This window comes from Panthera onca, chromosome B1 (assembly GCF_046562875.1).
Source record: "Panthera onca isolate mPanOnc1 chromosome B1, mPanOnc1 haplotype 2, whole genome shotgun sequence".
Classification (NCBI taxonomy): domain Eukaryota; kingdom Metazoa; phylum Chordata; class Mammalia; order Carnivora; family Felidae; genus Panthera; species Panthera onca.
In genome coordinates this window covers 56,963,945-56,986,272 of record NC_138342.1, presented here as the reverse complement: position 1 = coordinate 56,986,272, position 22,328 = coordinate 56,963,945, and the positions used below count along the sequence as shown (strand labels likewise).

Genomic DNA, 22,328 nt, shown 5'->3' with positions numbered 1-22,328 from the left:
AACTAGGTAATACTGATTTGCTTTTTCATCGAATTATATGTAACTGGTTATATTAAAAGATGGAATAAAGACATAGTTTGTGGGAAATGAGGTGAAACTCATAATAATTTACTCATTTAAAGTAAAGTGAAGAAGAAACTACTGGGCATCAGTAGAGACAGAATGCCTTAGTCTTGTCTGGTGTGACCAAATGGACTGAGTACAGTACCACCCCAGATCTCACATGGACACCAAGAAGTTTAAGACAACCTCTGTTCAAGGATATTACACTTGAACTAGGACGATAAACACAAAAAGGAGAGAACAAGTAAAAAGCCTTAAGCTCCAAGTTCTGAAGAACTTGAGTGAATGGAGAAATGAACGTGGGCCACAGCTGTCAAGGAGCACTTCCTTCCTGGAGCACGCATCTAGGCTAGAGGGCGGTGCCCCAAGCACAGCGGGGCGCAGGGCAGGTAAGGGAGAAGGGGAGTTAAGTGCTCCGGGTGGAATGCTGCAGGTACAAGGCAGGAGAGGAGGCTGACGACACTCAAGGCACTCAAGGCACTCAGGCACAGGCAATGAAAAGGCCAGTCTGCACAGGGCCAGTCTCCTGTGTGTGCTAGGAGAGTGTGTGCTGAAGCTGGGGGACGTTTAGTGCCCAGGCAAAGTGGGAGAATGTAAATGACAGAGTGCAGTGGAGCCAAACTTCAATTTTTCTATTTTTATTATAAAATGTATAAATTACCTTGAGCTCCCTAAAGTTTGGTGCCGATTTCAGAAGAAACGATTGGTTTAGGGAAACTTCATATATTGGAGCATATGTGCTACTTTTGAAAGTAATTCCACTGGAAAGTAATGCTAATACGGGACCAAGATGAAAGCGCTTCATGTTATGGAAATCTACAAATCAGAACAACATTCCAGACTGGATACTTCAGATTCCTGGGATTGGTTTGTTTTTGGCCACTGTGGAATTCACAGAAATATATTTTTTCACAAATGATAAAAACATGTGTTTACATCTTCCCAACAAATGAAAAAACAGCCTAGAAAAATTTGATATAATTTTGAAATAAAGTCCCCTTAAAACATTTATTATTAGGATATTTAACAAATATCCTAAAGGAACAGCATAAACATATATGCTTTACTTGGAACCACAAGGATAAAGATTTTAAGTGCAAGACTCTGAAAACCCTAATCCTGTACAAATGAAGTACCTGTATGGAAAATGTAGCAAATATTTTTATTACTCCAATTATTGCCATGGGAAATAAAACCTAAAGCTGACAGTCTCGCTTATGGAAAACAATCAAAAGGTGGTTAGAGATTAATAAAAAAATAAAAAAGAAAGAAATAAAGAAAGAAAAGAAAGGAAAAAAAGCTGAAAGATGTTGGTGTGGCACGCACCTTCTGTATCATCGCGCATTTGCTCCACCAAATCTGTCAAATCCTCCCAAGAGTCTTTGCAAACGGCAAAAAGAAAGGAAAAGAAAGATAAAATGTCATGCAAGCCAAGAAAGAAAAGTGCTATTAAAAACAAGGTTTCAAAAGGATAACTGAAAGGGAGATTTCCTAGAATTCTTTCAGCTTAACCCAGAGATTAACAGTGAAAACGGCTGGAAATACTCCTGAGAAGGGGTAGGACTCTAAGCAGAGACATCGACTACGACTATTAAATTTGTTTCAAAGCTAAAATCATTTCAAAGTTTCTAACAAAAGGAAACAAGGATTCATATCCCATAAAAAATAACAGATTTTTTTCCACTGAAAAGCAAGATTAGGCTCTTTGTATTTTAAGCGCACACATTGGCCTCATTCAACGTTTGTTTTGACCACTTCAGTGGAGCTGGAAAATATGTGGAATGCTTTTTAGAATCAGGCCAAATATGATACAAACTAGTGACTTTTCTTAAAATAACTGAAGAAAAGTCCAAATACCTCTCTCAAAACCCTCCACCCATACAGTTCTTCCCCAAACCAAAAATAAAGGAAAAGATGCTGCTTTGAAGACAGACAAAATAAATCATTTATAATTCAATACAGATGTGCCTTCAGTTCAAAGTATAGTACTCTCTCCTTTTTCTATAAATTCAATATTCCTGTACACAGAATATTCCATGTGAGGGAGAAGGACAGGAAAGAATGCGAAGATTACAAATATAATAGGTACTTCTGTGTCTTAAAGCTGTAAGATGACTTTGGAAATAAGAGAACCTATAGAAATTTTTCAAAAAGTACACCAGCTTCATCGTTCAGTAATTCTGAAGCTATTATATTGTACACACCTGCAATATTCATATTCAAACTCACAAAATCAGGTGAATTTTGTGTGTGTAAATATGCAGCAAATAAAGGGACATTCTCAGAGGATGAAGCATAACAAAAATGAAAATGGGCACGATAAGCCTTCCGTCTTGAAAAATGTATCACAGAAACCAGCACAGGATCTGAAGCAACAAGTGGGAATCACCATTTAGGAAAGGAATTTATCATTTGTCCTGCTTTTTCACTTGTTTATTATATCATCACTGTAATTCTTCAATTCAACTGGTTAATTTCTAGCTCTGCTGTGGTATAGTGGTTATTCAAGTGGGCTGTAAGGGCACATTCTAGTTAAATAAATAAATATATGATCACTTATCCTACAAAGATGTGCAAAAAACATACAGGTATGTAAAAAATTTCAGTTTAAATTCAGAAAACAGGGAAGCGGATGAGGATGTAATATGTGATTATGTTGATATTGTGATGTTGTGATTATGATAATATGTTGATATGTGATTAAAGTAGCAATTTTTGAAAACTATATATAGATAGATTGTTGGCTAGGCCAGACATGGGGACAGGCAATGTAAGAAGAATGCAAGTATCTGTAACCTTTTACACTTGTACTGTCTCCCGATTAAAAAGTCTAGAAATTAATAATTAGAAAACCAAGCGCAGATGTAGGGCACAGGCAAATAGGATTAAATCCCTAACTTGCATCAACATCCCAAGGAAGTCACCTTACAAAGGGAGGCAGGAGAGCACAGTTCTGAGAGCAGACTCAGGATCACTGGGGCTGGCATCCCAGCTCCACCCCTACTCGCCCTATGACCTTGTCCCTGTACTTCATGTCTCTTTCCTCAGTTTCCTCATTCTGGAAAACAGGGACAAGAACAGTACCTATCTGACAACACTGTTGTGAGGAGCAAACGAGTAACACACGCCAAGTCCTTCATGTTAATATTTTCCAGCCAAATATATTTTGAAATTCAGATTATTTTTTTAATTTTAGAAAGGCAAAATGGTAAATACTGAGGCCCAAGACCCCCCACAAAACCATGCAGAACTAGCAGGCTCCGGGGCAGCACTTCACAATCAAGCACATTAATATTTCTGCAGGAAATAAATGAATGTTCAAATTAAATAGGATAAATAAAGACTATAAATAACCTCAAATAAATTCAGGTCATGTCTTAGCACCAAATGAATTCAGGCGAATTTATGAAAAATGCTCTTGTTTTTCACAGCGTTTTTGGATTCTGCAATTGTGTATATGTATGTGCAAAGCACTTCGTGTTTCATATAGAAAAAGCATAATATAAGTGCTAGTTACTATTATTTTATAGTAAATTAGTGCTAAAATACATTACATATAGATATATTTCCATATATCACTTTCAATATCCTAACAATATGCTACAGATTTATATTACGTAGGATTATAGGTTTATAAGAATGTACTTCTTAAAAAAACTTTTTTTTAATGTTTGTTTATTTTTGAGAGAGAGAGACAGAGTGTGAACAGGGGAGGGGCAGAGAGCGAGGGAGAGACAGAATCTGAAGCAGGCTCCATGCTGTGAGCTGTCAGCACAGAGCCCGATGCAGGGCTTAAACTCACGAACTGCCAGATCATCACCGGAGCTGGAGTCGACGCCTACCGACCGAACCACCCAGGCGCCCCAATAAGAATGTACTCTTAACCATCACATTAGTTTACAGACTTCCTATGCTGACCTTGTGAAAGTCAGCAAGGTGAATGTTACCATTTATCCTTCATTTTCTTCACCTAGAATCTATATTTGTCACCTAATAAAATAAAAGTACCTAATTATCGAAATGAAATATAAAGATCCTCTGAGATTCGTGCACAGAAGAGCTCTGGAAAGTGAATTTCTAGGTAGGAATGGTTGGTGAGTACAAGGGACCTCTCTGACTTTCCCCTTCCATGTCCCATCTACAAGTTTCCCAGTCTACTCTGACCAGACATATTTTCTGTTTTGTTTTTAAAACAAAAAAGTTCTGAGTATCAGGGTGATGGAATCAATTTAAAAGAGCCCTCCTCCCCTGAAAGATAAAAGGCGTGTTTTCTCCTTCTAAAGTTGTTCTCCCCTTACCTCAGCACGCTCAGGATTTCATTGCAATAAAGAATGGATACTGTGCTGTTCTTTTACATTCCTCAAAGAAGGATTTACAAAATATTTTAAAAATTATGCTATCTGGAATATGTTCAAATTGTAATTGTCAAAACAACAATGAAAGTGTCTAATACATGAATCAAAGAAAGTACTAGCATGGATAACTCTGGTCTTTTCGCCAGAACGTTTCATTTTTCTAGGGATTATACTTTGTTACTCTCAGCATGTTTTTGCATGATCCAAAAATCTATGGTAACTTTAATTTGTGTCATAATAATACATATTCACAAGTTTCAGAGAGTGGTAACCTAAAGGTTTGCTAGTTGCTACAGAAGATAGTCCTGAATTAAAATCTTGCTATAGATAATGCATAATTCAGAGTTGTACCAGTCAGAACTATGTCAAATGTACACCGTAAATGTTAAAGTAAATAGTAAAGGGAGCTTCCAAGGTTACTCTGGCTAAACAGACAGCCTCATTCCCACTCAGAACACTGATTCCTTATGAGTGCATAGCTTAGAAATGCCAAGTGGACTGTCACTGTGTGTGGTGCCCTAAGTCTGGTAATGAAACATCAGGACCACCACACCACTCTAAATGCTTGGATTACATGGTTAAAAATGGTGCACCTAACAGATTCAGGAGAAGCATGTGAACAAAGACATTTTCTAAAGTCAAGAAATAAGAGACAAGGCTGGAAGTGTACGAGGGCCCCGAATTAAGGAAGCATAGCTGATCTGAGGTTTAATGAACTATTTTCTTGGCTATCGTTCTGTTTCAAGTCTAAGAATGAGTAAGTCAGCAAACTAATATATATGGCACTATAAATAACTAATTAGCAAGTACCGTAAAATATTTGCTCTTACAGAACATGGTGACTCAATGGCAGTGGCTGTGTGGCCTGGTAGGAGGGACCTTGGCTTTGGTACTGATATATATTTGGGGTAGGACCACTGCTCTCACAAAGCCTTGGGCCCTGTGTAGTTCCATCTTTTTTCTCTGATGAGGGAAGCAGCTGAAGCTCCTTCTCTCCTGAGAAATGCTTGAATGTGCTCAAAGTGCCTCACCATTGTTTATGTATCCAGGGCTGTGAGATCTCTCTTCTTGATAGATTCTTTTTCCAGGAGTCTTATAACTATGGACAACAAAGTTACAGCCAAGTTTAGAGAAATATGTAACCAAGTTACATTGTCTCCTTGATGCTAGGTGACTCTGATTTAGAGTGTTATTTTTAAAAAGCTTATTAGTTTCTTGGGGGAAAGCATTCTTGAAGACCCAACTACTGATCATAAAGCACTCTTCAATGGACTGTTATGAAAATGAAAGCTAACTCATTTAAAGTACTTAGCACACCTTAGATTCAATGTGAACTTTACCTTTACAAGAAACTAACAAGCTGGATTCCACTAAGTATATTTGCCACAATTAAAAAAGAAAATAGGGGGAAGTGGGGTTAAATAAAAAAAAAAACAAAAAACAAAAAACAAAAAACTAAATATTAAACAGGGTAAAAATAAGCCAACACAAGCAGACCAAATGACAAGTTTAACAGCTGAGATACTCTTAAACTAACTAGTAACATAATTAGCTTTAGTAATATAAAAATTAGTAAAGGAACTGCCAAACTAATTTTAAAAAGTACGAAGAGGTTCTGTTCTAATAAACCAATAGTTTAGACCAAGATCTGTCTCTTCCCCACAGTAGAGTTAAAAACAAAAATATCAGCAAAGAAACACAAATGGTCTTGGAAAAAAAGTAATATTAAGCGATTGTGATCTTGTGATTTATAATAAATATCTATTTGGTCTTCTTCCCCAGTCCCTGGCACAGGGCTCCCGAAACCCCTGTAAATTCCTAAGTGATAAGAGCCCTACAAGCATCTTTTGTTCTAATGAGGTGACTCTAGGTGGGCTCCTGGATGGGGGCTGGTCCCCAAAAAGACCAAGCCATGCTTCTAAGTTTGGAATTTTCAGCCCCACCACTCACTTCTTTAGAGAGGGGAAAGGGGCTGGAAATGGAGTTTATTGATCATGCCTACGGAGGAAGCCTCCACAAAATCCTAGTAGTATGAGATTTGAAAGCTTTCCAGGGGGGTGCACACCCCAAATCCACCAGGAAGAAGCTCCTGCATTTGGGACCCTTCCAGACCTCACCCTATGTATCTCCTCTTCATCTGTATCCTTTTTTCATAACCTTTAATGAACTGGCAAACTTAAGTGTTTCCCTGAGTTCCGTGAACTGTTCTAGCAAATAACTGAATCTAAGGGGAAAGCGGTCATGGGGACGTCTGATTTGTAGCCAAGTTGGACAAAAGTTGTGGGTAACCTGGGGATCTACTACTTGTGATTAGTATCTAGAGTGAGGGGCAGTTCTGTGGGGCTGAGCTCTTAACCTGTGGGATCTGACATTACCTCCAGGTAGGCAGAGTCAGAATTGAGTTAAACTGTACACCCAGCTGGTGTCACAGATTGGTGTTGGACCACCCGCCCCACACACATACATTTGGTGACCAGAAGTGTTAGAAGTGAGGCATCCTGAGTGAAAGGAGAAAGACACAAGAGAACTATAGGTTTTCCTAATACAGTTATCAACACTTGGGCCATTTAATACTTAGGCTTTATGTTGAACAAAGGCTTTTACTAAGGCAGATAGTACAGTGAGTTTGTACAGAAGTCACAAGTATGAAATATCACAGGCACTTCCCTTCAGAACTAAGTAACTGCGACATGAGGTAAACAGAGATTGGTATTAGAGAGATAAGAGAAGATAAAATGAATTCCTAAATCAGGTGAGCAGCTACGTGATACTGGAAGGCTAAGGAGGACACGGCCTGATGGAGAGTGAGAGGATGAGGGAAAGGGGGCCTCCCCAAATTAGTAGAGCCTTTGCCACCTACCTGAATGGCTGCAATGGAAGAAATAATCATGAGGCGTCTGAAACCTCAACTGGGAAGCTTGCTGCCCACAGGCCTAGACATTGTGGGATTCTCAGATGAAATGTAGTACACCCTGAATTTTAGCAGCCTTTTCATCCCAGAAGACAAACTCCAGCAATCAGAAAATTTCTCATTGTACATTTAACAGTAAAACTCATTCTCTTCTACCTAAGATATTGTCACTGGCTTAAAGAAAAAAAAAAAAAAAAAAAACAGATAAAACATAATCATGGAGTTTACAGCTGCTGAATCAACTGTTCTAAAAACCACAACTGTTTCATTTGGAAAGTTCAGATTTTAGTACTGTGAGAAACCACAACCAACTGCAGTAGCGAAAGACAAAAAGAGGTAGCTAATACAAAAGTTCACGATACCATGCTATTAAAATTTTTTTAAATGTTTATGGCAGCTTGGAAATGTGTATAAAAAATTAAAATATATTACTATTTGACCCAGAAACTCCACTTCTAAAGATGAAAATTGGTAAACTGTTCAAATTGTAAACATAATTTGGGTAAAAATACCCCAAATGAAAGTGGTGGCCAAATTTAGAAACAATCTAAACGTCTGTAGTAAGGAAGTCAAAGAAATTATGGCATATCCAAAAAACTGAAGACATTAAGTGAGGTGATGCAGATTTCTATTTACTGTGGTGGAAAGATACCACAGAGAAAAAAGGCAGGTCACACAACACAGGAATGGTACGATTTTGCATGTATAAAAACTGTGTGAGCTTGTAAGTGAACTGTGTGTATATATTAATAAAAAAGAGAATCTGGTTACTAAATCTTATTAGTGGTTATCAATAGGTGCTAGAACTGGGGCACCAGGGTGGCTCAGTCGGTTAAACATCTGACTTCTGCTAAGATCATGATCTTGTGGTTTGTGGGTTCGAGCCCCATATTGGGCTCTGTGCTGACAGCTCAGAGCCTGGAGTCTGCTTCAGATTCTGTGTCTCCCTCTCATGCTCTCTCTCTCTCTCTCTCTCTCTCTCAAAAAATAAATAAACATTAAAAAAATTTTAAAAAAAATAGGTGCTAGAACTTTAGGTGAATTCTACTAGCTTGTGTTTTACACTCTTCTGTATTCTGTAACTCTTACAATATGAATATATCATTTCTATAACTAGAAAAATAAAGTTGCTTTCATAAAATACTTATATACATAATAAATATTTTCTAAAAAAACATTATTTCCAGCAGACTGACACATATACATTTTATTTTGAGAATATTTAATTATAACGAAAAATAAATAATTCCTTAGGGGCCATTTGTCAACAAGTCTATTTCTCTGTCCCTCTATACATGTGCTTCTAAGCTCATCAAATCTTTCTATCTGTTCTCTGGCAAAGTTCAACTATGAAAAATTGCAAGGAACAGTTTTTTGTGTTTACTCCCCTGGACTCAAAAGCACTTCACAGCAGTCAGAGTGAATTGGTGGGGGTTGGAGGAACCACAGTGGAAAACTGCGCCCCATTATGCTTTCTATTTCCCCACAAAAAGGAGGTACTGACAAAACTCAAAAAACAGAACCACAGCTGAAAAGCGGAGAATACTGTGGGTGCTCTCAGATGATAGCACTTGCCCTTTCCAGCCACGTGTTACAAGTACCCAGGTCTGGGAATCCAACGACTTGAATTCCAATCTGAGCTCTATCACTGAGTAGTTATCTAATCGGGTACAGCATTTACCTCTGGAAAATGATAAATATGTCAAAGAGAAGTTTAGGAGGAATGACATTCTGCACTGGAAGCTGATGACCCAAGGAAGAGTCACTATAAACTCCATTAAGAAAGGCACAAATTAAAGATTAAAGAAAAAGCTCTGTTCTCAGAAAGGTCCAGAAAGGCTCACCAATAGAGCAAAGACAGTAAGGCACTGTGATTACGACAGTGCACTAACGTGGACACCAGTGCAGGCATTTGAAGGAGTTGGGAAGGAACTGGAATGGGAAGGAGAGTGCTGACTTCAGGGAGAGCACATTACAGTCAGCTCAGAGGCAGCACAAAACTCTGCTGATATTTCTCTCCCAGGAAGGATTTTACAAAACTTGGGTAAAACTTACCTTGAAAGGGTGACTAGCCAAGCTCTTCCACAGCAGAGCAACAAGAAAGGGATGAACTTTGTCCAAAGAACTTTGCCCAATAGGCTTCCAAGATGGTATTACAAGCTACCACGTCCACACTTCGAAAAGTTCACAAAGACTGCCTTCTGCACACGTAATCACAACTTGGAGAACCTGACAATACAAATCTGAGGCTATCAGGGCTGGTGGCAACAAATGTTCCCGTAATCTCACTGAGGGCAGATTATAAAGGGAGGTGTGCCATACTGAAAGCCAAGAACAGTAACAGGATTCCGTTTGAATCCTAACAATTCAGGCTTTATTTTCTGAACACTTCTGAAAGGAATAAATCAAATGCTGTACCGAATGCATCTAAGTCTAGACCTTGTGGGTCACCTGGTGTACTGCAGGCAGCTTTTAGACACCTCTGAAAACAAAGCATGCCAGTACACAAATACAGGCCTAGGACTCAGAAAAACTCAAAATGTCTACTGGAAATATAAAAAAAATATTCTGACAATGGATGTGAAACTGTTAAGGAAAGTACTTATTAAATACGAGTCAGGCGGATGATCACACACCTATACTGATATAGCCTTTTGCTTTAAAAAAGAGCATTTTTTTTCCTGATTATACTAATATACCCTCTTGTAGAGTATTTGGAAGACATGAAGAAGCTTAAATAATGTCATAAAAGTCACCTGTCGTTCCACTGTCCAGAGGTAATTACTTTTTACATATTTGGTACATTTTGTTTTACTTGTGGTGGATATGTACCCCTGCATTTAACACAAATTGTGACCACAGTGTATGTAGTTTGGGAAACAGCTTTTAAAAATTATATTCTAGGGGCGCCTGGGTGGCTCAGTTGGTTAAGTGTCCAACTCTTGATTTCGGCTCAGGCTTTGGTCTCCCAGTGTGAGTTCGATCTCCACATCGGGCTCTGTGCTGACAGCGTGGAGCCTGCTTGGGATTCTCTCCCTCTCTCTGCTCCTCTCCCGCTCTCTCATTCTCTTTCAAAATAAATAAGTAAAATAAACTTTAAAAATTATATTCTAAACAATTCCCTATGCCATTAAATATTCCTCCACAATCATCTTTCAGGGCTTGTTGTATAGATGTTCTACAATTTACTGAACCACTTTCCTATTGGGCGACTCGGGTTGCTTTTAAAGATCCTGCTACTGTAAATCATTAAAACAGGGACTTGCCTGTTATTTCTGATTATTTCTTTAAGACAGATGTTTGGTATAATCACTGGGATTTAACTTGTCGAGGCTCTTGATTCACAGGGATTAAGGGAACCCCAACAAAGCTGCACCCATGTGCACGCCTACCAGCAGAGCCTGTGCCCAACGCTTCCCCTACTTTCATCAGCACTGAATAGTATTCTTGGATTTAGTAGAAAACAACAATAAGAAACTATTACATTGTACAAAACTTCAACTTTCTAAGTAAGATACAGTGAATCTGGAATAGGAGATAAATGACTAAAAGAATTAAGTTAAAAAAACTCAAGGGGCACCCGGGTGGCTCAGCTGGTTCAGTGTCTGACTTGGTTTCAGGTCATGATCTCACACCTCGTGAGTTCAAAGCCCCACGTCAGGCTCTGTGCTGGCAGCTCAGAGCCTGGAGCCTGCTTCCTAGTCTGTTGCCCTCTCTTTTTCTGCCCTCCTCCCGCTCATGCTCAGTCTCAAATAAACTTAAAAAAATATTTAAAAAACCTAAAAAAGCACAAATTGTGTGTGATTGAGGGAAGGTATTCCAATAATCTTTTCTTTCACCACTGATTATTTTCTGGAGTTATGGGGCATTACTGCATTCACCCAAAGTGTGTTGGATAGCTACCGTAAGCAGTACCTAGTACTACGAGGCCTTCTGAAGGATACAAAACAAAGTTTTGCCCAAAGAACTTTCTATATAATTTTATAAATGAGGAATCACATAGATTAAAATGAATCACTGGAGAATGATTCCAAGTGCATTCAATCAAGTGGCACAGACACTACCCAACGATTCAAGGCTTATGATTCAGGAGATGAAGAGCAATGGACATGCTAGAGAAGGCCTTCTGGATGAAGGGAGTCAAGGGGCCTTTCCATTTCTTGATATGATGTCAGCATGGAGAATCTCAAGAGGGGATAGTGTAACAGCAAGAATAATCAGGGTCCTGGCGAAGTGAGAATCTACAACCTGGCTGAAATAGGTTAAGTATGGAACAGGAGTATGAAAAAGCATTAGATAAGTAAAATTACCCAAAGCAGGGCATGGAAATACTTGGCTAAAGACTAAGGATTCAATGTAGTTACTATTTCAATCCATAATCATGAACATTTCTCTTACCACAAACAGCTTTTCACATCATTTGGTACATCTACCTGAGAAACATTTTAAATTTAGCACATAAAGGTGCTGACCTGCCAGCCAGGTCAGTTTTAGCAGAGTGCCGCTGTTTGGGAGTATCTCTGCAACTATGTAAATATTTTCACGCACTTCATAAAAACGAGTGGAAAGAAGAAAATGAAAACAAGTGGATAAAAGCTAAGATCTCCACTCCAATTAATGGCAATCACCAAGCATGCCCCAACTGGCATGCTTTTGGCCTCATTTTGATGTTCACTGGACTTACGCTGGCCACTGCCGTGATCAACTGTGTACAAAACTGCTAGAAATAGGTCACCAGAGTAGACGCCCTTTGTTACATGCAGGTCTATTGGTAGACTTACATTTTACTGAGTTTTGCTATAGGAGTGCCCCAAGAAGATTGAACTGTGGCTGCCTGAGTTTGAATCCTGGCTCTATCACTTACTACATTCCCAAATGTCAATTAGTAAAATGGGCGTAATAATCGTACCTAGGCTCAAAGGGTTGCTGCAATGATTAAATGACATACTATATACATATTACTTGGAAGAGTTCTTGGCACAAAATAAGTGTTCAGTAAATGATAACGTCTCCTCCTGTTCCAACACCATTACCACTTTTTCAGGAGTACTCTACATGTAATACAGAAGGCTGCCTGAAACAGGGCTCTTGTACAAGAATGAAAAGTTTGCTTTCATAAAGACTCATTTGGCAATTTTATGAAGAATGAATCAGTATAGGAAGAGAAATGGGTTTGGAGAAAAGCTGAAAGTAGGTGTAGGAATCTAGATGTGACACAATTAGCTCCTGGTAGTTGTACAAATGAAAATAAAAGACAAAATTAAGACTTTGTTGTGGAACACAGCACGTATATCCTTCTTTTACGCCCTAACACATGTAGCACTATTTGCTTGTTTAATCATAGCAGAAAACTATAATAGCCAGATGCCTTGTGTGTCTACAGGTGTTGTGTTAAATTCAGAAAGATCATTTATATATAGTTTATTAAAGTGCTACTTTTGATACAAATGACATATATTTACTTATGAAAATTGGAGCCTTGATTTTTCGTCAACTTCAGTTAAAGTCATTTCACATAAGAACCTTTGAGTATTGCATGCTTATAATTTTCTTAGTAAATACATGTTCATCATCAAAAAGATAAATGAATGTTCACATATAAATAAGTGAAAATAGAAAGTCTGATCACAAATCTGCAGGTTACTGGGATTCAACATTAAGAATAATAGTTTTGGGGGGCGCCTGGGTGGCGCAGTCGGTTAAGCGTCTGACTTCAGCCAGGTCACGATCTCGCGGTCCGTGAGTTCGAGCCCCGCGTCAGGCTCTGGGCTGATGGCTCGGAGCCTGGAGCCTGTTTCCGATTCTGTGTCTCCCTCTCTCTCTGCCCCTCCCCCGTTCATGCTCTGTCTCTCTCTGTCCCAAAAATAAATAAAAAACGTTGAAAAAAAAATTAAAAAAAAAAAGAATAATAGTTTTGGGATGCCTGGGTGGCTCAGTCAGTATCCAACTTTGGCTCAGGTCATGATCTCACAGTTTGTGGGTTCGAGCCCCACATTGGGCTCTGTGCTGATAGCTCAGAGCCTGGAGCCTGCTTTGGATTCTATGTCTCCCTCCCTCTCTGTTCCTCCCCTGCTCATGTTCTGTCTCTCTCTCTCTCTCAAAAATAAATAAAGCTCAACATTTTTTTTTAAGATTAATAGTTTTGTTTTTCTATTAATTGGGAGAAATGACTATTAAGTCTTATTCAGGAGAGCTATTAAAATTCACATATAATATATGCTTATTTTATTAAAGTATAGGAGTAAATGCACATACATAATGAACTTACTGTTAAAACACTTAAGATTTTAATGTTAAAAAATTAACATTATGCACAACCAGAAGGAAAAAAAACACCTACTACTTTCATCACTACTCCTAACATTTTGTTCCCAGTAAAGCATGTGAAAATTACTGGAGAGGAAATTTGGAAAGGGGCTGAAAATAAATACTAACCACCTTTCAGTTCTGGCATTTGAGTCTGTGCAGTTCTTCCTCCCCATCCCTACCCCTTAAGACTCCCTTGCCTCCAGTTTATGCCCAGATAACTCCTGCACATATTTTAGGTCTTAGCTCAAACATTACTTCAATTGGAAATCTTTTCTGGAATAAGATTTTTCACTCTGTACTACTGTACTGCAATGACTGTCATTTTACTTGCTTGAAGTACCCCACCCTACACCTCCCAACCTATCAAATAAGCCCAGAAAATCCAAAGGACCATACTTGTTCACTTCACTGTACTAGGACATAAATTATAAGTGTGGGGCATAAATCATAAGTAGGATACTTAAATGCATGTTGAATGAAGGGCCAAGGTCTGTATGATAAAAGCTGAGTTTTTAAAGCGTTATTCGTTTTTCCTTTGAGGGTTCTAATGGACACTAAGGATTTTTCTACAGGAAAAAAATGAACAGATATAAAATTTTTTGAATGATAATTAGGATCACGGGTCCCAGGTTTAGAAGCTCTGCATTATAGTGAATTCATGCTCTGAAGTTTCTTGGTAAATAGCCCTTTGGCTTCCCCTGCCAAAACGCCCATTGGGACAGGCACCTTTTTCATTAAAACATACACATTTCACCCCAAGCAGGATGGGGTTATACTAGGGTGCAGTGATATTGATGAGTAAAAGTATATTAGTAAATGTCAATGGAGTGATCTCAGCATGAGACACTTCCCACAGTCACTGAATAATAAACACTTTTCTATTACATCTTTAGGGGATTTTTCCTTGCTTATTATATCTTATCAGTAGAATATTCCCTACTGTATCTTATCAGTAGAGTAGTTCCTATCGAATGGAAAAACTTGATCACAAATCTGCACCTATAACCTATATCCAGACTGTCCTTCGGGAAATGTGAAGGGGTGTCTATTTATTTCTTAGTCCCTAGAACTGGACTTTGCATTAAGGAATGCCTAATAAATATTTCTGACCAACAGGCAGACCAGAACACATCCTTGTATGTCAAGGACAGATGTTTCATATAAACTACCTCTCTATACATTAAAATGCCAGCTATTCTAATGAACACTGAAGCAAAATGACACCACCAGGGCAGCTGCAGAGTTATGCAATAATAGCATGTATTAGGTCTGCCATCACATATAGTTCTCTACAATACCCAAAAACTATCGTGTCTGTCCAATATGTCACTGCCTCCATAGTCTGTCTCTTATTATCTGTATCTGAAAAGAAAGTTTCCTAAGTCAAAAAAGTAATTTCAAAGCTTATATCTGTCTTTGTAACCAGATGGTACATTTTACTGTATTAAATTGATCATCTGTGGACATCGTCTCTCAACATCAGATTCCCATTCTTTAAAAGGTTAATAGGAAAACAAGTATTGCTTGATAACTAAGTTGTATTTTTAATCAATTACTTTGTTTTATAGAGCTCCAAGAAAGGATAATGCTAAAACACGAATTTAAGCTACTAATGGTCTACTTTAGTCTGTCTAGTAAACAACTAGTTCAGAGTGCTCCAAAAAATTAGACATAAAAACAAAAATATACATTAAAATGGTAATGTATTCAAAAACATGCTGCAGTTCATCCTAAGGCTCCATGAATAACTATTACACGCATAAGTAACATTTATAGGGTTTACATTAATTATCTCAATTTTCCTCACCTACAATCAGATAATTACCACCCATAACTACTTGCTATTCTCCAGCTCGACCAGCTCACCATATACTGCTGGAAATGTCCCCCCTCTTCACCCTGCATCTGCCTGACGATCACCTAATTATGTACAATGTCCAGGCCAGTCTCACTCATTAAATGAAGCCTTTCCTGAACCCTCTCCTCTTCTGTGGAATCGGTCTTGGGCTCTTGTCTTAGGGGAAATCTACTCACACAGATTTATAGATATCCTCCTGGTTTTAAAAAAAGGGTACTGAGAGAGAGATCACTTCCTTGACTACCAACAAGCACTGAAATGATGACATGAATGTTTCTATTCCCATGTATTTTAGGGCTAAGCTAGGCGGAAACTCTAGGTCCAGGCCTGCACTGTGGGCTGCACAGTGAGAGGCATGAGCTGTTTTCAGAAAACAAAAGTTGGAAACTACAAATCTTCTAACTGAGGCCATGCCCAATCTTTATTCTTGTCTTAAGAGGGTATATGATGCTTTTTGTCCATTTTCTCTTGTGGGAGTCAGGGTGCCTCATTGCAGGATTTGTGTGGCTGGAAGGCTTTCCCTCCAAGAATCAGCTGGGAAGTATAATGTGAATCCTCCTGTGTGTCCAGGTACCAGGTGCTCCATTTTGTCAACAAGGTGAGAGATTCACAGTATCACTGGCCTGGAGATAACTGCTTACATGCTGATAGCTAAATTATACCTAATACTTATCACTGGTATTAATATTAAAGCAGACACTTCTTGAGTCCAAATGACTGTTCAGACATCCTGAGTTAGCCAGTGGAGCAAGGAAATAAAAGCTCTGAAAAGCACCACCTTGTTTCCCAGGTTCCCAAACCCACAGATGTCTGGACTTTCTTTTATTATACCCATTTCTAATCACTTGAAATTATTGTTTCTCTTGCCCACTTTAAGGCAAAATTCCAAAATTCAAGGACAGTATTTCCCTATTTTCCTTCATATCCTCTATAGCTGATTTTAAGGTATTGGGAAGTTCCAATTTGTCTCTTTTCCTTAATCAAAGAATGTGACACTTAGAGCTTAGGCTGCAGCCCTCGTACAGATTTCCATCACAGATTTCTCCATGAAGGATTCATACAGAACCACTATAAATGCTTACATGAACCATGAGCTCATTTTTGCTCACTCATAGGAATCCTGTTCAAAAAACAAATATAAATTCAAAGTACTAAAAATGTTAAAAATTATTTATGAAACACTAATATACTGGATTTTATAATTAAGGGAATATTTCATATTATATTACTTTCAAGATGGATGAGAGTATTTTTAAAAACAAAATATGTAAATTGAGGCATTCACTAAAAGATTTCTTGGTAGCCTTCTAAAAACGTATTTTTCTTCCCTAAAGATTCCTAAACCTTTGGGAGTTGTTTTAAACAGTACTGGCATTCTATGGATTTCCAGCTGATGTCTGCCAACCCCTGTGCACATTTCTGAGACTTAGAGCCAAGGAAGCTGTCCAACTGACAAACCAATTGTTAAAAGACGCAGCGGGTCTTAAAAACTACTTAAATATTGCCCTTAAAGACACACCCAAAATGACTGCTTTGTGTTCTGTGGTATTAATTCTCTCTAAAACTTTCTCAAGGCTAAGCCTAACGGGGGAAATAAAATCCTTTTCAGACATAAAGGGTGAGATCTGAGTCACGCTAAGATTGCAACACAAGGTCAAGGGCAAGGAATCACTTTTCCTAACCCAATCTGCTATGTGCAATTCACCTTATGCCCTCCATTCAGCAGATATGCCTAAATACCAGGCAGATGTTGATAAAGAATTTCTCATTTGTGAGCATTTCTGCATTATTTCAAAGCTGGAGAATAAACACTAGTTAAAAGGTCATTACATAAAAAACAAAATATTTGTAGCTATGACTTAAATTAACTCTCTTCCTTATAGCATTGACTTAAGAGAATTAAGGGTACAAGGTAAAAACCTGTGGTAATTTAGAAAAGGTTCTGGGAGAAAGTCACAAGTCAAGCAACCTCAAAGGTCTCAAAGGTACTGACAGTGGAAATTTCAAATGGGTCATCACAGTTACCACAAATAACTTATAAAAAGCAATGGCCAATAGATTCTATGGGTAGAGATTACCTTATTAATCATGTTTAACCTTTTTGAGGCATTATGCTCTTTAAAGCATCCATATTCATTAAATAAGCACTGAATGGAAAACTGCTCATCTACTGTCCATATTATTAAAAAAAGATAATGTTTGATCAACTATTTTCTAGATATCATAGCCTATTTCACAGGTTATACCCTGATATCCCTTGGTAAAACACCTCAAGTGCTTCAACTATGTCAAGTACAATCCTAAAGTCATGCTGTCTTAACTTAATCTATTAAGAATTATTGTAATTTCTATAATATTTTAGTATATAATCAATATTAATAGCTTTTTCATTATCAATTAGGGCCAAATGTGATAAGTGACCTCACATGTTCTCTTTAGGGGCTTAAAGACAAAGAGCTCTAAATAGGCACCAGCATCTTTTGAAAGGATACCTCAGGGGGCAGGGAAATAATATTTTTTCCCAGTAAAGTAGAGACGGTAAACTGGGTGGTAGGTAAGGAAAAAAGGTTGTCATGGTTGTTAACAGGTTAGAGTACAGAGTACGGGTTCTTCCTGAAACCTCTCCCTGACCCTCCCAGCTTACTGTAACAATGAGGATGCTGGTGAGACACTAGTGGACGGGTTCTGACCATACCTTCATGGGTAGGCTCTGGGTCAGGTGTAAGTGAGATGTCATCCAGCTCTCGCAGGCAGAGCCATTCTCCATCCATAGACACTCGGAATTTGCAAAGGTAGATGGTCTCCATGGCAGCCTGTGTGATCTTGTCAGTGGTGGGGGTTGGCATATCAGTTGGAGGCGTCAGAGCAGACATGATGACTCAGCTGGGACCACAACACACACACACAAACACACACACACTCACCCCAACAAAAATAAATAAAACCTCCTTACCCCAAAACCCCAAATCCAAAGCTCTGAAACAAAGCTCTCAGGAAAAGGGGTGGGGGAGATTAAAACAAAACACAAGGAAAAATACCTTACGGTTTAAGAACCAACTGTTCAAGACAAGCAATCCTCTACTATCTTTTCTCATAGATAGTTCCTACCACATAGCAAAATAAAATGATGCCTGTTTCTCTAGCTTCTGTCCTTTTATCTTCTCTTCCCTGCCCCCTCCTTTTTCAGCTGGGCTATAGGCTTTAAACGTTGCACAGCCGATGCCACCTTAGCTGGCTTTAAAAAACTGGTCTCTGAATGAATAAGTGAAAAATCCTCCTTTGTGCAGGAAAAAAAATACCCCGAAAAAATCCCGAAAAATAAACCAATATTTTCAATTTAGCTTAAAAAATATCCTGAACTGCAGAAATCACTTCCAGGATCTGCTCAGATGAGCCGGGATGCTGAGTTCTAATAGGATTGGTTGTGCGCAGTAAGCAGGGTGTTGACCAAAATGGCTGACTAATGAACTGAACTGAAAATCCAGGCTCATGTGACCAGCTGCTCTGAACGTAGGGCGAGCAATTCCCAGGATGCTTTATAGATGCTGCTGATGCAGGGAGAGCAATTAAGCTGCTGCTCTCATCCTGTACAACCCACTTCCAGACTGTGCTAGTCAAACTGTGATCAGACATAACACAATGCACCTATCCTCATCAATTCCCTCACTTTGGGATAAAAGGGCTAGATAACAGGAGGACAATTAACACTGGGTAATACTTCATTGCAAAGATGATGAAAGAGGCAGTTAGATTAATTTAGTAAGCACATAATTCACTTCCATCTTTTACCCTCATATACCCAGCTATCAAAATTCTTTACTAAAGGTGGTGTTTTAAGAAAAGCCAAAGCAGATTTTCAAGTTAAATATCATACTCTCAGGCATTTACAATCTCCTTCTCCAAGGTACAAAACCTGACTTTTTAGACTAGATAGAAGTGCAAGAAAAAAACCTTGATGCTAAAAAGTAAAATCCCTTCCAATTAATGGCAATCCCCTGCCCCACCCTCGCTTTTGAAGTTGTTGTATTTACCAAATTTCTTTTTTAATTGTTTTTAATATTTATTTTTGATAGAGACAGAGGGTGAGTGGGGGAGGGGCAGAGAGAAGGAGACAGAATCTGAAGCAGGCTCCAGGCTCTGAGCTGTCAGCACGGAGCCTGTCATGGGGCTCATGAACCTTGAGATCATGACCTGAGCCGAAGTCAGACGCTTAACCAACTGGGCCACCCAGGCGCCCCTACCACGTTTCTGCATAAAGTATGTATTATGTTTCTAAGTAAAAGATAAAACTATGTTATATTTTTAAAAAGCCTCCCATCCTGGAACATCCTAAGGGCATATTATCATATATTATCATCTCACCAACCAACCAACTCACCTACCCACATACATGTCTGTATTATCCAATGAGGCATTTATACCTTGATAGCAAAAAGTTAGGTGCTTCCTTTCTGAGCTGCAATAAATAATGAGATAAGGGATGATAACGATTTTCTTTGAAAATGTTTTGGACAATTGAAAACAAGTATTTTTTCTATTTAAGGATCTGGTTTTAAGGTGGAAGCTACAACTTCAAGAAATATATGCCAAGACGATTTATTCTATTTTAGGAATTTCATTCAGAAGGATACCTTGATTTTTGAAAACTAAAAGAAAAAAATTCTCCTTGAATATTATAATGACATTTTATATGTATATTACATACAAATATAATATTAAAATTTCACAAATGTTGCATCCTAACTTGAGATTGAGCCCAAAGAAAAAATGCTAAGAATCAGGTTCTGTAGGTAAACAGGCATTTCTCATACTGTTAGAGGGAAAGCAAAATGGTACAACGTAAAAATGCATATACGTATATGATTATTTACAATTAGGAAGAAAATCAGCAAATTACTAAGGAAAACAAAATACCCCAGGTTTATTCATTTCTATTTAAAATCTTTCAACATTATCCTACATCTGGACCCAAAGCTATTCATTCACTAATTTTCTCATTCAGTAAATATTCAGTCAGAGTATTCCACATGTCAGGCAGCGATCCAGGCACTGGGCATGCAGTAAGACAAAATCACCCTTTCAAAGAAGCAGAATTTATGTACCCAAATACTGAACACAAATCTTCGTTTAACACATTCACATTTAATTATAGGTCGATTCCTTTCTAGACATACATATTTCCATCTTATACATTAAAGCTTAAAGGGGACAGTTTATAGTTTCACCATGCAATACTTTATAACCTAGTAAGCAGTCATTAAAATCTTTAAACTTACACTGAATAGTTCCTGGAATCACAATGCCAAAGAGCCCTGGCTTCTGTACGTACAACACCAAGACTGTAGGTCACTGACACATTCTTGAAATATAGAATAGTGAAAACAGAAAAATCTGGATGCTTTGAGATTTCCTGGTTCCATGAATATCTGAATTGAGCCTATCACAAACCATGACAATCTTTTTAGCAACCAATATGCATTTAATAACCTTAAACAGATTTGGATTGATTACAAGACACTAGCATACAAGAAAATCTAGGTCAATAAACAGAGAAAACCTGGTCAACATTCCTTCCAAAGGTCCTTCTCTCCAGGTAGGAAATATCAGGAGGGAAGCCCAAAGCAACTAACACTTCTGCCAAGGAGAGAAAAACCTTCCTGCACTGGTTATCTCTCAGTTTAAGGAGGCATTAGGAGTCATTTCAGAAATAAGAACTGTGGGTGAGCAGGAAAACCTGTCTTTCCACTATCTCAGTCATACCTGCTTGCAGGTAAACACCTTTGAGTCTTCAGTGTGGACACTTACTCACTGTTCACAGGCAATGAATTTCCTATGAGAACAAGCACTGTTTGTAGAAGACTAACAAATAATTCTAAACGTTGTTTAGTACTGTTTTTACATTTGGGTCTTTACTAGGTAAACATATTAGCTTAGGTAACATGAAGTCATCAGTGAGACAAACCTTGAACTTTTTTCTCATTTGATCCTACCTGTGAATAAAGGCACATCTTTGTAAGATGGTTGTGAGGAGGGTTGAGGTATAGTGTGTGGCCCTAGAAGCAGAACTAACAGGCCTAAGTGAAATTCAAATCCAAGGTGATGATCTGAATAATACTATGTTCTAGTTGCTTACACAGCCTGAATTTTCCATCTTATAATTGATTCAAAGCAAATGAGATTCACTGTCAAAGTCAGAAGTCACTTTTAAAGAATACTCAGCTACTATTATAAGACAAAGTCTGATTTGTCGTGCCCAATGTCCCTGTTATACAATAGGGAAAAATTACTTAAGCTAGCTATCATTTATTGAATCTCTATTTTCTGTTAGGTGCTTTAAAATTCTTTTAATGTTTATTTATTTTTGAGAGAGAATGAGACAGCACGAGCAGGGGAGGGTTAGAGAGAGAGGGAGACAGAATCTGAGCTGTCAGCACAGAGCCTGACATGGGGCTCAAACTCAGGAACTGTGAGATCATGACCTGAGCTGAAGTCAGAGGCTTAACCGACTGAGCCACCTAGGTGCCCCTAGGTGCTTTATAAATACTGTATCAAATCTTCACAAGAATCTGGCCAAGGAGATATGGTATGTCCTCTTTACATACAAGGAAACCAAAGTTGAGCCAAGTAACTGGCCCAAGATCACACAATTAACAAGTGGCTGATCTGGGATTCCAAGGTTTGTCTTAATGCCCTCAAACCAAAGTCCATGTTTTCTTTCATGCCCTGAAAAATCAGCACTCCAACCCAAGGATTAAATTTTACTTAGGAAAAACAAAAAACAAAAAGCACAAACAAAATAACACAAGCAGTGTCCCCACAAAATTTCCCAAAT

The 22,328-nt window shown here is 38.3% G+C and overlaps 1 protein-coding gene across 10 annotated transcripts in view; it reads right to left on the bottom strand.

Annotated features, from left to right (window-relative positions):
- The window catches only part of RUFY3 (RUN and FYVE domain containing 3), an 81,034-nt gene that overhangs the window by 46,139 nt on the left and 12,567 nt on the right, over nt 1–22,328 (bottom strand). For 4 of the 10 annotated variants that reach the window (XM_081795525.1, XM_081795526.1, XM_081795527.1 and 1 more), the window contains exon 2: nt 1,390–1,443. The exons of 1 other annotated variant lie outside the window; for it this stretch is intronic. In XM_081795525.1, the coding sequence (XP_081651651.1) occupies nt 1,390–1,443 (54 nt within the window). Of the gene's footprint in view, nt 1–1,389; nt 1,444–18,191; nt 19,064–22,328 lie in introns of those variants that run through there. 5 more of the 10 variants (XM_060654916.3, XM_060654919.3, XM_078446047.2 and 2 more) reach the window with 5 other exon arrangements.